Genomic DNA, 14729 nt, shown 5'->3' with positions numbered 1-14729 from the left:
GTATCCGATTGCCCGTCAGTCCACCTTGGTCCTGTGGTCTTTCCACTGAGACTTGGGTCCCCGGGTTGGAGCAGAAGCAGGCTCCGTGAGAGTGGGAGGAAGGGATGGTGCTTTGCCGTCCCTCCGTCAATCTGATGGAGGAGAGAGGAAAGCTGACTGCTAGGCTTGGTACTCACCTGGACCAGAGATCCTCAGCACATCATCTCAGGGCTCAGGAGGCAGGCTGTGGTGGTGCGGAGGAAGGATGCTATCTGGGTGGTGGGAGAGCAGGGAATAAGCTGATCCTGAAATTTCCAAACAGTGTTTACCCCAAAGTTAGGATCTGGTCCGATGTCCAGCCATTTTGTATAGAGGGCAGGACAGGGGAGCTTGGAGGGGAATGAGCCATGGCCTCTTCCAGTCTCTGGCAGGTTGAATACTGGGATACAGTCAGTTGCACATGGGAACTACTTCCTTCCCAGTGGTGACTGGAGTGTGTCCTCAGTGGCAAGCTTCTGCCTCTATAGACCTTTTTGGCATTATCCCACTAAGCCACCTATCCTGTTTCCTGCTCCTCTTCCACAGCCCCCGCCCATCCCATCAGAGCAGGCCCTATGCTGGGAACAGGAAGACAACTGGGAAAGCGGTAACCCACCCCACCGGGCAAGAATAAGACCACTACCACAATTCTTGAGCCAAATTTGAAGCAAGCTTTATTAAATACTGGCCAGGCACATAGCTGGGATTCCCAGAACATGTGGCTAAATTACATTGGTCATGGGCTTATAAAGGCAGAACCCTCAAGACTACAGACTTCCTGCCTTTACCCAGTCAGGGGCAAGCATACGTCCTGACGTACTTCCTGCCTACATGTGAGCAAGCGCACATCCTGGGCAGTCATACTTGTTTACAGACGTGAAAACACGGGACTTGTTATCTTACGTGTTTAGCCCCCCGTGTTTCAGGGAGTTATCGAGTTTACAGGTTAGAGCAGTTGTTCTCAACCTTAATGCTGTGACCTTTAACATAGTTCTTCATGTCGTGGTGACCCTCGACCATAAAACTATTTTCATTGCTACTTAACTGTAATTTTGCAGCTGTTGTGAATTGTAAATATCTGCTTTCCGGTGGTCTTAGGCGACCCCTGTTGTTTGACACCCATGTTGAGAACCACAGGGTCAGAGGCATTTCTGTTTTATAGATCTCTTAAGCACAGTAATTTAAATTTAACATATAACATTAGCCGTCACAGAAGAGAAATCTTCCATGGGAAGGTCCACCCACCCCTTCCTGACCCCACAAACTGGACTGCTCTGAGATTGTCTGCTGGTCAGCCCAGGGGGTTTCTCTGGGGCAACACAGCTAGAAGAACACACAGCAGGCAACTTTTCCTGGAGAGCAGAGACCTCTGGGTCCTACGTTGCCTGATCCTGCTCTCTTGGGGCCAGTGTGGATGATGACAGAGGCTCTCAGAAGCCTCTTCTGCCGAAGCGAAGGGACCCCCATGGTGACCATGCTGAATAACACATGCCTTCATCTTTTTCTCCACTTTGATTGAAGAGATGGGTTTTTATTCTGAACTTTGGAGTCTAGGAACAGTGTGGCCTCACACGGTAGAGGCTGCACTCCACAATGCAGGCGTTACCCACCAGACTGAGGGTGCTCTCTGGAGTGGCAATAACCATGTCCTGACAATCCCCTTGTTCCCCTCAAGCAACAGTAAATCCTTCAGAGCTCCCTGCAGGACAGGAACCAAGGCAGTGATCAAAGGGACCACGCCTAGACCAGGGCTGTGTATTTGTGCACGCCTGTCCTAGGCTTCCCTCTCCTTAACTCATAAGCTTATGTTAAAACCCAGAAGATGGGCTTGGGGTTGCTGCACCCCTTTATCTACTCCTCTTTGCAATGTGGCCACACTGAGTAATCTTCCTCTGCTTTTCCACACCACTTGTTTCTTTTTTTTTTTTAAAGATTTATTATATATACAACAATCTGCCTCCATGTATGCCCACAGGCCAGAAGAGGGCGCCAGATCTCATTACAGATGGTTGTGAGCCACCATGTGGTTGCTGGGAATTGAACTCAGGACCTCTGGAAGAGCAGCCAGTGCTCTTAACCTCTGAGCCATCTCTCCAGCCCCCACACCACTTGTTTCTTAGTTGGTCAGGATGGGAGGTTGAACTAAGCTTTTTGGGCTCCGGGAACCCAGGCTCTGGCCTTGACAATTCTGGTTATGTTTCGAGTGAACACATATTTAAGAAGGAAATCTTAGGTGTGGACTGAGGCATTGAGGAAAAACAGTATCTGCCCTTTCAGCCTGTTCCTGTGTTGCTAATTTTCACATTTCCCAAAGACCCATGGGTTTGCATCTTGGTGGCTACACAAGGCAGAGTCCCTGAAGTGAAGAGTCTCTGGTGAGGCAAGCTGACAGCATAGGACCCACGTGACCCAGATGACGCGAGTCACGGTCAGTCAGGTGTTCTGTACTGGACGTGACTAGAGAGCCGCCAATGCTAAGCTAAGAAATAGCCAGGCTGGCCTAGCCTGTCACTCAACCTGAGCACAGTGGCAGAGGGAGTGGGCGTTGGACTATGAGCCCCAGGTGGAATTCTTCCTTAAGTTTTTCTAGAAGATTGATGGGAGAAGAGAGAGAAAAAAACCTGGTTCTGGAACGTTGCTCTGATCTAGGAGGGATGGATTGTTTGGACTAAACAAATTCTGGATTTGGAGAGAAAGCAATCTGGTTTTTTTTTTTTGCCTGTCAGTTTTGGGGTTTCTTAAGTTTCTAAGTTCCAGAAGCCTTAGGAATGAAACCTAAGTCTAATACAGGTGTCCGTGGAGTCTAGCTCTAGAGCCTTCTGAATTGAGTCTGCTGCTCCTGTGGCAGTGTCCACGCTCAGAGATGCTTCTTCCGCGGCTCAGACCAGGGCTCGCTGTGGTATCCTGCGTGTTCTTCATGACTGCTGTCTGCTGACCTTTCTATAGAGGAAGCATTGGGAGGCCCTGTGCTAACTTTCTATAAAGCCCTTCCACTAGACGGTTTGTTTTCCTAGATTCTAGCTCCTCTTGCCCTCACAGCTGGTTCTGCACACAAGCCTCAGGCCAACAGCCCCCTCCTTCCCTGACACCAGCTAGAAGTCAGAGAGAGCCTAAATTTGTAAGACGATGCTACAGACTGTCCGTCAGTCATGTGGTACAGCACCTCCCCCTTCCACTAAAGTAAGAAGGGCCCCTTCCTCTGCCATGCTGGCCTATACTCTCCTCAAAGCCCCAGCCACACGGCTGTCTGTCTGTCCATCTATGACATTAGGGTTTTTTTTTTTCTTCCTAAATCTCACTGAAAAAGACAGTCCCTTCCCTAATGTCACTCTTGAGTCCTTTCATCTGAGAAGCAAGTGGCCAAGCATGTCACCTGCCTGGGACAGCCTGACACGGTGGGCTGATGACGGTCCTCGCATGGAGCCAGTGCTTACTACACAGGTCCCTGTTGTCACCGTAGCTGTGCTGGAGTAATGGCTAGCCCCCAGATGTAAGGCATCTGTCAGCATGTGCCCCAACTCAGGCAGTAGTCTGTGTCTGGCCCACACACAGTGTATTTGAGCTTCATCCTTCTTGCCATGCGCGTCAGGACATTCCTCCTGTCTTGTAGCTGAGTAGCACCTAGCCCATTAAAGGACAGGTGCCACATTTTATTTATTCAGTTGATGGATATTTGGGTCATGTTTTGGTTACCATCACCATGTGACTTGTTAGCAGGTACAGTGTCTCTTGTTTGTGTACCCCCAGGAGTAGAAGTTCTAGATCAACGGTGAGTCTCCTTTAAGCTGCGAGGCTGGTTCCCTACATGAACATCATTTTACATTCCCAACAGCAGTGTGTGAGGGCTGATTCCCCACATCCTGGCCAACACGTAGAGAAATCAGACTTTCTGATGCTTAAATTTTTTTATATGATTTATTTTTATTTTATGTACATTGGTGTGTATGTCTGTGTGAGAGTGTCAGGGCCTCTGAAACTGGAATTACAGACAATTGTAAGATGCCCTGTGGGCACTGGGAATTGAACCAGGGTCCTCTGGAAGAACAGTCAGTGCTCTTAAGCCATCTCTCCAGCCCCAATACTTAAATTTTTATGCCGTTTTTGTGGTCATTCTTACCCAAACCAAACCAGCAACGCATGCTTATTTCTTTTTAAATATTTATTTTGTGTGTATGTGCTTTGCCTGCATGTATGTCTGTTTACCTGTATGCTTTGTGCTTGTGGGTGGGGTTTGGATATCCCTGGAGCTAGAATTAGAAAGTGTGGAACACCATGTGGGTGCTAGGAATGGAACCTGAGTCCTCTGGAAGAGCAGCCAGTGCTCTTACCCCTCCAGGCCTTCTGTCCCGCCCCGGGGAATGTTTATCCTGATCCACAAGCTCAGGCACTAATTTCTGTATGGACTCAGTGTGTTCTGCTTGCAGTGTTTGCTCCGAGGGTTGGCTGTGAACGTGGAGCACTGAGGCCGCCTCAGGCTCTGGGGACACAGCAGCTGCCTGCACACCCTTACTATCAGGCTGGCCAGTGGGTGTTGAGGTTTTCTCTGTGAGCTCAAGTCCACTCACCTCATTCTTTCCCCAGGGACCTGGAGGCCAGAGCACAGAATGAGTTCTTCCGGGCTTTCTTCAGGCTACCGAGGAAGGAGAGGCTGCACGCTGTGGTAGACTGTTCCCTCTGGACACCCTTCAGCCGCTGCCACACGGCGGGGCGGATGTTCACCTCTGACAGCTACATCTGCTTTGCCAGCCGGGAGGATGGTTGCTGTAATGTTGTGCTCCCACTGAGAGAGGTAGAGCCAGGGGCTCACCCCTGCTGCCTTGCTTTGTGCTCCTGAAGCACCCTGTACCATTTGAACCCAAGTGTTTTGAGTCTGCTTTTTGTTGCTTAAACAAGATACTCAAGGCCAGATAAACTTGTAAAGGAAGAGGTTTAGCTCCTAAGAGTGGTGCTATGTTTGGGCTCACATCTTGCCCAAAATGATGATACAGTGGCTGGAGACATCACATGGTGAGACAGAGCCAAGGCCAGTCCTGTTGCTGTTTGCAATGACCTACTCTGTGATAACTAATTGGGGTCTCATGAAAACTGTGTTAATCCTTTCTGAGGGAAATGCCCCTAGTGACCCAACTACATCATCTAGGCCCTACCTCTTAATTGTGCCACTTCCTCTTAACACTGCTTCTTGGGGACTGAGCTTCAACTAGTGAACCTTTGGGGTCATGCTGAAACCATAGGAAACCACAGCATCTCTAAGATGCTGCTGTGAGGGGCCCAGGGAGGGCCCAGAGGCTAGGGCTCTGTTGCCTAGAGACGGACCTCTGGCTTTCTGAGGAGCAGGACCTGAACTGCCCGTTACTGGCGTGGCTGACTACTAGTATGGTTCTGGTTACTGGCATGGCTGTGGTTCTTTCTGGTAGTGTTCTAGCAGCCCGAAATTTGCCCAGAAGGGCTGGGTAAAGAGTATTCCAACCTCCTCCTCATTGATGGAGCTACTGTTAAATTTAGTGCGTGCCAGTAATTAAAGCTTTTCCAAGAGCTCCTAGAAATACATTCTCCCCATTTAGCCCCCTCCCCAAGAAAGAAGCAACCTGTAAGTTGTCTATTAGAAGTGTCACCTTCAGGAACCAAATGGCAAATTCCTTGGCTTACATATACTTCTAGAAGTTAGCTAAAAATTTAAAATTAAGTGCGATTTGGGTCCCTTTGTAGTGTAAAGTTGTTTTTTTTTAAAAGATTTATTTATTATTTATACAACATTCCTTCCATGTATGCTTGCATGCCAGAAGAGGGCACCAGATCTCATTACAGATGGCTGTGAGCCACCATGTGATTGCTGGGAATTGAACTCAGGACCTCTGGAAGAGCAGTCGGTGCTCTTAACCTCTGAGCCATCTCTCCAGCCCCCATACTATAAAGTTTTATAAACCTTACTGGAGATCAGAGACAACTGTAGTTTATGTCCAGATGTGAACGGCTCAGTCCTTTGGCTTCAGGCACCCCAGCCATGACAGCACCAAGACCCTGACACATGGGAACCTCTGGAGTCTGGTGCCTGTGTGTATGTCCTTGCATGTTCTCTCAGTGGCCTCTGGTCTGTGTTGTTCTTCTGCAGTTGGCGTGTTCCTTCGGAACAGTCAGCCAAGAAAGCCAGGTCAGGTGTGGGCCTAGCTCTCTGGAGGCAGGGACAGGCAGATTTCTGTGAATGCAAGGTCAGCCTGGTTTACACAGTGAGTTCCAGGCCAGCTGAGGCTACATAGTGAGCCCTATCTTCAAAAAGAAATCCAGAACATGCCTCATCTGCTTTTTTTCCTAGTGAGCTTCGCATAAGATAACTTACCCTCTTAACCACTGTCAGTGCATTTCAGTGGTACCACGACGTTCATATTGTCACACAACCAACCCACCATTGTCTCCAGCACGTCTTTCATCTCCCAGTTTGAAACTTTGTCCCTCTAAGACACTGATGCCCCTCTCGGTCTCCCTCCCTCCCCTTGTGAATTTGACTATCTAAGATAGTTGAATAAATGGAATCCTACAGCATTTATCCTTTTTTGTTTTTCTCATTTTAAAGTGTGTGTGTGCACACGCGTGCACACGAGAGGGCTTGCATTCACGCACGAGGCCAAAAGAGAGCATTAGCTACTCTGGAGCTGGAATTACAGGCCGTTGTGAACCACCTGATACAGGTGCTGGGAACCAAACTAGGGTCCTCTGCAAGACCAGCACATGCTCTTAACTGCTGAACCATCTCTCCATCTCCAGTATCTATCTTTTTATGAGTGGCGTCTTCCAGATAGCATTAACACCCTCAAGTTTCATCTATATTATAGCATGCATTGGAGTTTCCCTTTTGGAGGCTCACCAATACTTATTATCTGTACAAACCAGTTTACTTAGCCGCTTAACCTGTGGTTAGAATCTTGGACTGCTGCCCCCTTGTGGTGATGTTGGGTATTGTGCCTAGCCCACTTTCTGGCCTTTGCTCAAGAGCTCTTCTTGCAAGTGATTTAGCCTTCTGCCTTGGGATATTGCGTAAGGGTGTGATCCTTTCTTGATGTACCTTGTGTGCCATCTCTGCTCCAGGTAGTAAGTATTGAGAAGATGGAGGACACGAGCCTGCTGCCCAACCCCATCATTGTCAGCATCCGCAGCAAGATGGCCTTCCAGTTCATCGAGCTCAAGGACAGAGAGAACCTGGTAGAGGGCCTCCTGGTGAGACTGAAGCAGGTCCATGCCAACCACCCCGTGCACTATGACAGCTCACCAAGTGACGACGACGTGGTAGGAGCCTTTACAGCGCTGGCTGGCTGTGACCTCCAGTGCCATGGTCTCTTAAGAGGACTGCCTCGGAAGATGGGCCCTGTGGGTGTGAAGACAATGGCTGGAGACAGCTGTACCATGCGTTAGTGTGATGTCACCTCTGATGCCCTCGTGTCCTGAGTTGGTGCCTGGGTTAGGAGGACTGATGGGGGAAACCTGTATGTTGGAGAGTTGACTATGTCTATGTCCCGCCCTGGGGGGGAGTTGATGTGACACCTCCCTCTGCGGGTCAGGGGGGTAATGCAACCCGACTAAGTGGGGGGGGGCACTTTTCAGGCATTTTGAAGCAGGTATCACCCCATTTTCAAAGTTATAGGAACTAATACTCAGGTGGCTGTGATCTGTTAAGAGAGATGGTTTGTCATCCTAAGATTGGAGAGATGGGTTGGCCGGGACATCATTAGCTGTGACTTCCATTAGAAAACGTCTTTTGGTTTATCTTTAAATTTTCATGTGCGTGTTGTGTATCATGTAAGTGTGTGGTAGACATATGCACGTATGTGTGCATGGATATATGGAGGAATCATCCTGATCATTTTTCCACCTGTTCATTGAGGCAGGCTCTCTCAGTCAAACTCAGAGTGCACCGATATGGCTAGTCTCACTAGCCAGCTTGCCCCGGGATCCCGTCTCTGTCTTCAGCTGCCACACTTACCCAGCAATAAATCTGAGTTCCAGTTATCCAAACTCTGGTCCCCATGCTTGTGCCGCAGGTGTTCCCCAGCCCCCATTTTTTATTTTTCAGGGTACGCAATACTGTCTATACTCAACGCTCTTTGCCTTGCAGACTTCATCTGTGTTTTATTCAACAAGCATGTGCAGTGACAAGTTTGGGGATCTTGAAATGGTATCTTCTCAGAATGGCGAAGAGAGAGAGAAGGAAAAGAGCCCACTGCCACACCCTGAGCCCCTGACTGCTGTCTTCCAGCAGTCAGGAGGTCAGAGTCCTGACTCCCGCCTGGTGAGTGAGATGCCTCCGGGATGTGGGGGTCGCCCAGCTGTCTGCTCCCAGCTCCACAGGGTTAATGTGGGAGGCATTGTGAGAGTCACAGAACTGTCTTCATTGTGGGGCTGCAAAGAAAATGGGACTCAAAGGGAGCACACAGACTCACGGGACACCGGACAGGGTGGAAACCGCAGCGCCCCGCTGCTCTACTCCAGGGAGATGTGACCCTGCTTGCTTCTGCTCCGACCTCCCAAGAGAGCGAGCATGCTCCTCTCTCCACTCACCAGGGCACACAGAGCACCTCAGACCGCACCCAGAGGGCCGGTACCCCAGAAGCTGTTGACTGAATCCCCACAACACAGCGTCTTGGGGGTGGTTTGGCCTAGGCAGCTGGTGAGCTTCCATAGTCACTTCTCTTACCTCTTTCTGTCCTGGGCACCAAGTGAAGGGCCTGAAAGGCAGTGGGGAGCTGGCCCTTCTCTGTGTGGCCTGCACAGCTGGCAGTACTGCCCCTGTGGGCTTCCAGGTGTGCAATGAGCCTTTCTTTTGCTAGTCTGCGTGTGCCTCTTACATTGTTTTCTTTGCCCCTTTCTGAATCTGATGTTTGCATTTTGGCCAGACTAGCAGGGCACCAAGCTCCCGAGACCGTGTCTCTACCCTTCCTCCAACACTGAAATCACTGGGTTTTCCTTGGGTGCTGGATTGAAACTGTGTACCCAGGCTTGCAGAACAAGCCCTCCACACCCACTGATCCATTTCCTCAGCCCCTGTTTTTGTTTCCTATATAGTTGTTCTTTTTTTAACATGTAAATATCTGAAGCAGAAGTCATGTAGTGAGTAGAGCTAGAAACTGGACTCCGGGCTGGTAGGTAGGAAGCCACGCTGCAGCCCACAGGCCCATGGGTGACCTCAAGTGCTATTATCGGCCATGCTGCTTCCCAGCCACCCAAGATCCTGGGTCAGTTGTCAGCGTTTTCCAGTCCACACTGAATCTTCTCAGTTGCCTTACACACTCTGTTCAGTCATTTCTTGTCTAAACGAAGGGGAATGCTAGACTATGGATATATTACTCACATTATTAGACAGCAATTATTACAAGTAATCATAAATATCTTAGGAAAGGTCCTAATGTCGCTGACATGTGGATAGTCTCATAGGACTTTTAGAGAAATAGTGTCTCCCTTATTTCTGATGATGAGAATGGGGGCTGGAGAGGTGGCTCAGTGGTTAAAAGTGCTTGTTTTTCCGCCGAGTTCCCATGTTGGTTCAGAACCATCCCTAGCTCTGGTTCCGGGGGAGCCAACACCACCTTCTCACCTCTGTGGGCACCAGACATGTATGTAGTGCGTGTAGACAAAGCACTTATATAAAATGGTTAAATTCTTGAAGGTAATTTGTTGGGTCAGGTTTCAGTTTTCTCTTTGTCAGGAAATCCAGGGCACATCAGGTGCCTTTCATTCCCCTCCGTCGCTGGGGTCGAGTGGTGTTTTAGCAGTTGGCTCTGCATCAGTGCCCCAAAGCCTTACCCCAGTTCTCCACTGTACCCCTCTCTCCCATCCAGTTTGAGCTGCTCTAGGCCTTGGATGGACCAGTTCCTACTATGAGCCTTGTGTCTTATTTGCACAGATGTTGCACGAGGCCCCTGAGGGTCTGGCGCTCTGTGTTACTTGTCCGGCGTCCTTTATGCCCAGCAGAGGCACAGCCGTGTTTTCCCGTGTGAACTGCTCTTCCTGTCAGTCCCCGATAAACAGAGACACTATTACACCGTGCTGTGCGGACGGGCTGCCTGGCCCCACTGACAGATGTTTCCCTTTCCAGTCCCGGGAGCAGATAAAAATCAGTCTGTGGAATGACCACTTCGTAGAGTACGGCAGGACTGTGTGTATGTTCCGCACTGAGAAGATCCGGAAGCTGGTGGCCATGGGAATCCCCGAGTCTTTACGTGGAAGGCTGTGGCTGCTTTTCTCAGGTAGGTCTTGGCATAGTCAAGCATTTTGTGATCTTTGGAATAGACTCAGAAGCAGGCATCCTGTGAGCAGTGCGTGAGGATGAAGTCCTCTGTCTTCAGACTGCTTCTGTAAATCCCCAGTGCGGACTTGGAAGCTGCCACTATGTTGGTTAGCTATGGTGCCTTCTTAGGAAACTTAACCGTGGCTGGATGCTGTGGCGCACCTATAATTTCAGTTCTGGAGAGGCTGGGGTAGGATCGCAGGTTCTAAGCCTGCAAGACTATTTCACTCCTTCTCCCACAAAAGATAAAAGAAGCAAATAAAACTGTAAGCCTGCCCATAGTACTAAGAATTTTAAAAACAGCTCTCTAGCATTGCTTAAAGTGTGGTAGCATATGCCTGAGATCTCAACATTGGGAAGTGGAGGCAGGAGGACCAGAAATTAAAGGCCAGCCTCAGATAGCATAATGAGTTCAAGGTAGCCTGGGCTATAAAGAATACCCAGAAGTGATGTGTCTAATTGGCTGTGAGAGCTCATGTAGATGAACCAGAAAAGCTGTATTTGTGGAGTTGAACCCCCCAGTGTATTTTCTGTCACTGGACATAAGGCACCCAGCGAGGTATGGCTGTACTGCCGTCCTGTCTGCCATTCAACACCACATGAATCATCAGTGATGGCCTCATCTGGACTCAGTAGGATGGCAGTCCTTCCCCGTGCCTGCTGGGTACCATCCTGGAGTCAGAGTGCTCACTGAGGGATGGCTGCTGAGACACGGCCTTCAGAAGCTTCACTCAGGCTGAACCAGGACCAGGCTTCTCCCTGCCCATGAGGGATGATTATGTCCTGCTAGACAAAGGGAAGGGCCTGCCGCCTGTGGGAACTGAGCCACTGTCGGGTGCTGTGGGTACATAGCCAGGGGCTGCTTCCCCGTATGATCTGCTGTGCTGTGGTCACTGGTGAGGCTCCAACAAGCTGTGCCTGGGCAGCATCCTGTCCCCATTCCCTTTTCCTCAGTGTCTGTCTGACTGTTCCGTTGCTTTGAAGAGACACCATGACCAAAGAACTCATAAAATAAGCTGAATTGGCTTGATGAATTGGCTTCAGAGGGTTAATCATGGCCGTCACGTTGGGGTGGAGGGAGCCTGGCAGCAGAAAGACAGGCATGCTGCTGCAGCGGTAGCTGAGCGCTCACATGGAACCTGCACGCTGCAGGCAAAGAGGGGAGGGACAGGGACAAAGACAAACCCAGAGAATGACAGAGACAGAAACAAACTGGGCCTGACATGGGCTTTTGAAGTCTCAAAGCCAACCCCAGTGACACTTCCGCCACCAAGGCCACACCTCCTAGTCTTTCCTAAACTGTCCAGCTAACCAAGTTCTCAAATAGATGAGCCATGCTCATTCAAACAGCCACACGGGGGCGGAACCTTCCCTCCTGCTCCTTCCTCACAGCCACCCTTGCTAGTGACCCTCGTTATCCCCTTTCTCCCCCTGGCATCGGTTTGGTCCCACTCCTCTCCTGTCCAGGATTTCAGCTGTGTAGCAACCCACAGCCTCAGCTCTGGCTGTGCTCCTCCAAGCTTCTCCTATGGCCTAGCCCATGACTGCAGTGGGCCACCCTCCTGCTTCCCAGTGTGTTTCAGCCACTGCCCATCAGAGACACAGCATGGAAGCCCCGCCTTGAAAACCGCCAATGCCTTCTGTGTTTCTGAACTCACTGAAAAGTGCTTGCTCATAATTGAGATGCAGGTGGGGGAGTGAGCAGAGGGAGCGAGGTACCGAGAGTACCGCCTGTTAAATGCTCTGGGCTTCAGTCCTCGGGCCCGCAACATGTGTGAACACATCCTTTAGGTGCTGGTTTGTTTTCACCTGGGTGAGAAACGTCCTGTTACCTGTGAGAAACGAACGTCCCATTACATATGAGAAACGTCTCATTGCATGTGAGAAACATCCCGTTAGCTGTGAGAAACATCCCGTTACATGTGAGAAACATCCGTTACATGTGAGAAATGCCCTATTACATGTGAGAAACATCCCAGTACATGTGAGAAACGTCCCATTACATGTGAATGCTGTTGTGGTGATGGGATCACAGCTGCTCACTCGAGGAGAGTTGAGGCAGGGGGCTGTTTTGACTATACTCTCTAGAATTTAAGCCTTATCTAATTTCTGAGACAGAATTAGATACATTTCTGTTCCCTTTACCTTGTGTGTTCTGGGGCAGGCTGGTGAGTGGACAGATTTCCTCACACCCACCACTCATGTGTCCCTCAGTACTACTGCCCAGCTAAAACCTGGGCCTTGGCTCTGGGGTGGTGGCCATCCTGCTCTGGGGTGGTGGCCATCCTGCTCTGGGGTGGTGGCCATCCTGCTCTGGGTTGTTCCTGCCCGCTGTGGGCTGCTTGCCAGTGGTTTGTTAGCCTTACTTAACCTGGGTTGTGCTTTCTCGTGTGCTTTGAACAGAGATGCAGGACAATTTTTTGTGGAATTAACACATAAAAATTGTGTGTGGAGATGTGCATATCTGGGTGGCACAGCTTATTAAAAGCATATTAATAACTTGACTGCTCTGGGTGTCTGTTGGGGATTGAAAGCAGCATGGGCTCTGTCGTCGGGCTTCACCCTGATTTGTGGATGAACCTCTTGCTCTTTCTGTATGACGTTATCCTTGCTCTTTCTGTATGACGCTATCCTTGCTCTTTCTGTATGACGTTATCCTTGCTCTTTCTGTATGATGCTATCCTTGTTCTTTCTGTATGACGCTATCCTTGCTCTTTCTGTATGACGTTATCCTTGCTCTTTCTGTATGATGCTATCCTTGCTCTTTCTGTATGACGTTATCCTTGCTCTTTCTGTATGACGCTATCCTTGCTCTTTCTGTATGACGTTATCCTTGTTCTTTCTGTATGACGCTATCCTTGCTCTTTCTGTATGACGCTATCCTTGCTCTTTCTGTATGATGCTATCCTTGTTCTTTCTGTATGACGCTATCCTTGCTCTTTCTGTATGATGCTAAGGAAAGCTGCTTCCCTTCGTGTTATTCTTTGAGCCTGGCCACCTGACAGAAATGAAGTCTCATAATGTTTTATGGCACATAGTCACGTGCCCCTCACCTGTCGTGACACCATCGTGATAACCATGTCATCTTGAAATGTCGCTCTCTAATCCTCAGACGCTGTGACGGACCTCGCCTCGCACCCTGGGTACTATGGAAATTTGGTGGAGCAGTCACTGGGCAGATGCTGCCTCGTGACAGACGAGATAGAGCGGGACCTGCACCGTTCTCTGCCTGAGCACCCTGCCTTCCAGAACGAAACGGGTATTGCTGCCTTGAGGCGGGTGCTGACAGCCTATGCCCATCGGAACCCCAAGATTGGCTACTGCCAGGTGAAGTGGTGTGCACGGAGGCATGAGAACCCTGTGTTCAGTGATCGCCCCGGGTTTCTGCTCATTTCCAGCCATCTAGCTAAGCCCCTCCCCAGAATCAATACAGCAAACTGCTGTCCAGTCAGACAGGCTGATCCTCTGGGAAGGAGGACATGCGGGTGGAGGTTAGGATGGGCGGCCATGCTTGCTGCTCATCTTCCCAGCACAGTGGAGACAGAGTGGGCTAATTAGTGCTGAGACCGATACAGAAATAGTAGGACTGAAGCAGCACTGTGTTTGTGGAGGACAGGGCGACCTGGGCCAGGCTCTTTCCTGCTGGAAATGTGCGTAGAGTGTTCTTTGAGCCGTTCCCAGTGGGAGGATGCAGCCAGCAAGCACACAGTGGAAGTCCAGGGAATTCAGACAACAGTCTGGCAGAAGACTGGGTTAGAAGCTCTGACACTGGCAGATATAAGATTTAACTATCAGTGAATCAGCAAAGTCAGTGGGTGAACAAAGTGTATGTGTGTCCATCCGCTGAGTATACAGAAGACGGCTGTATTGACCAAGCCTAAAGCCGTGTCCCAGCTACCTGCAGCTCATTACTGTTCCGCTTCTGGGGGTTGTTCTGCTTGGGGAATGCTGGGTCTTTCAGCTACAGACTCTACTCCTGTGGGTTGCTTGGGCTTACTTTGTTTTGTAGTTCAAATCCAGGGCTTTGTGTAGGCCAGGGCAGTGCTTGTCCACCTCCAGCCCCTCAGTTGTGGGTTAATGTTTGTGTGGCACTAGGTGGCCTGGACACTAACTGTCACTTCTGCGACCCTCTGTGCAGTCCATGAACATTCTGACCTCTGTGTTGCTGCTGTATGCCAAAGAGGAGGAAGCCTTTTGGCTGCTGGTTGCCGTCTGTGAGCGGATGCTGCCGGATTACTTCAACCACCGGGTGATCGGTAAACTGCCTTTTTTTTCTCCCTCTCTCCTGTCTGGACTTATATTGGTCCATTCTGTTTTACTTTGTGGTTGTTGCTATAAGGAAATACTTGGTGCTGGTTACTTAGAGACAGGTTGGTTTCGCTCGGTTTTGAAGGTTGAAGGGCACAGTAGCTGCACAGTTGAGTTCTGGCGAGGG

The 14729-nt window shown here is 49.9% G+C and overlaps 1 protein-coding gene across 4 annotated transcripts in view; it reads left to right on the top strand.

Annotated features, from left to right (window-relative positions):
• The window catches only part of Tbc1d8 (TBC1 domain family member 8), a 100046-nt gene that overhangs the window by 73109 nt on the left and 12208 nt on the right, over positions 1-14729 (top strand). For all 4 annotated transcript variants that reach the window (XM_038341213.1, XM_038341212.1, XM_038341211.1 and 1 more), the window contains 6 exons: positions 4600-4807; positions 7102-7299; positions 8126-8299; positions 10103-10253; positions 13407-13621; positions 14433-14550. In XM_038341213.1, coding sequence (XP_038197141.1) covers positions 4600-4807; positions 7102-7299; positions 8126-8299; positions 10103-10253; positions 13407-13621; positions 14433-14550 — 1064 coding nt within the window. The remainder of the gene's footprint in view (positions 1-4599; positions 4808-7101; positions 7300-8125; positions 8300-10102; positions 10254-13406; positions 13622-14432; positions 14551-14729) is intronic.

Source organism: Arvicola amphibius, chromosome 9, assembly GCF_903992535.2.
Source record: "Arvicola amphibius chromosome 9, mArvAmp1.2, whole genome shotgun sequence".
In the NCBI taxonomy this organism is placed as follows: domain Eukaryota; kingdom Metazoa; phylum Chordata; class Mammalia; order Rodentia; family Cricetidae; genus Arvicola; species Arvicola amphibius.
Note: the sequence above shows the minus strand (reverse complement) of the source record. Positions and strands in the feature narration are given on the sequence as shown.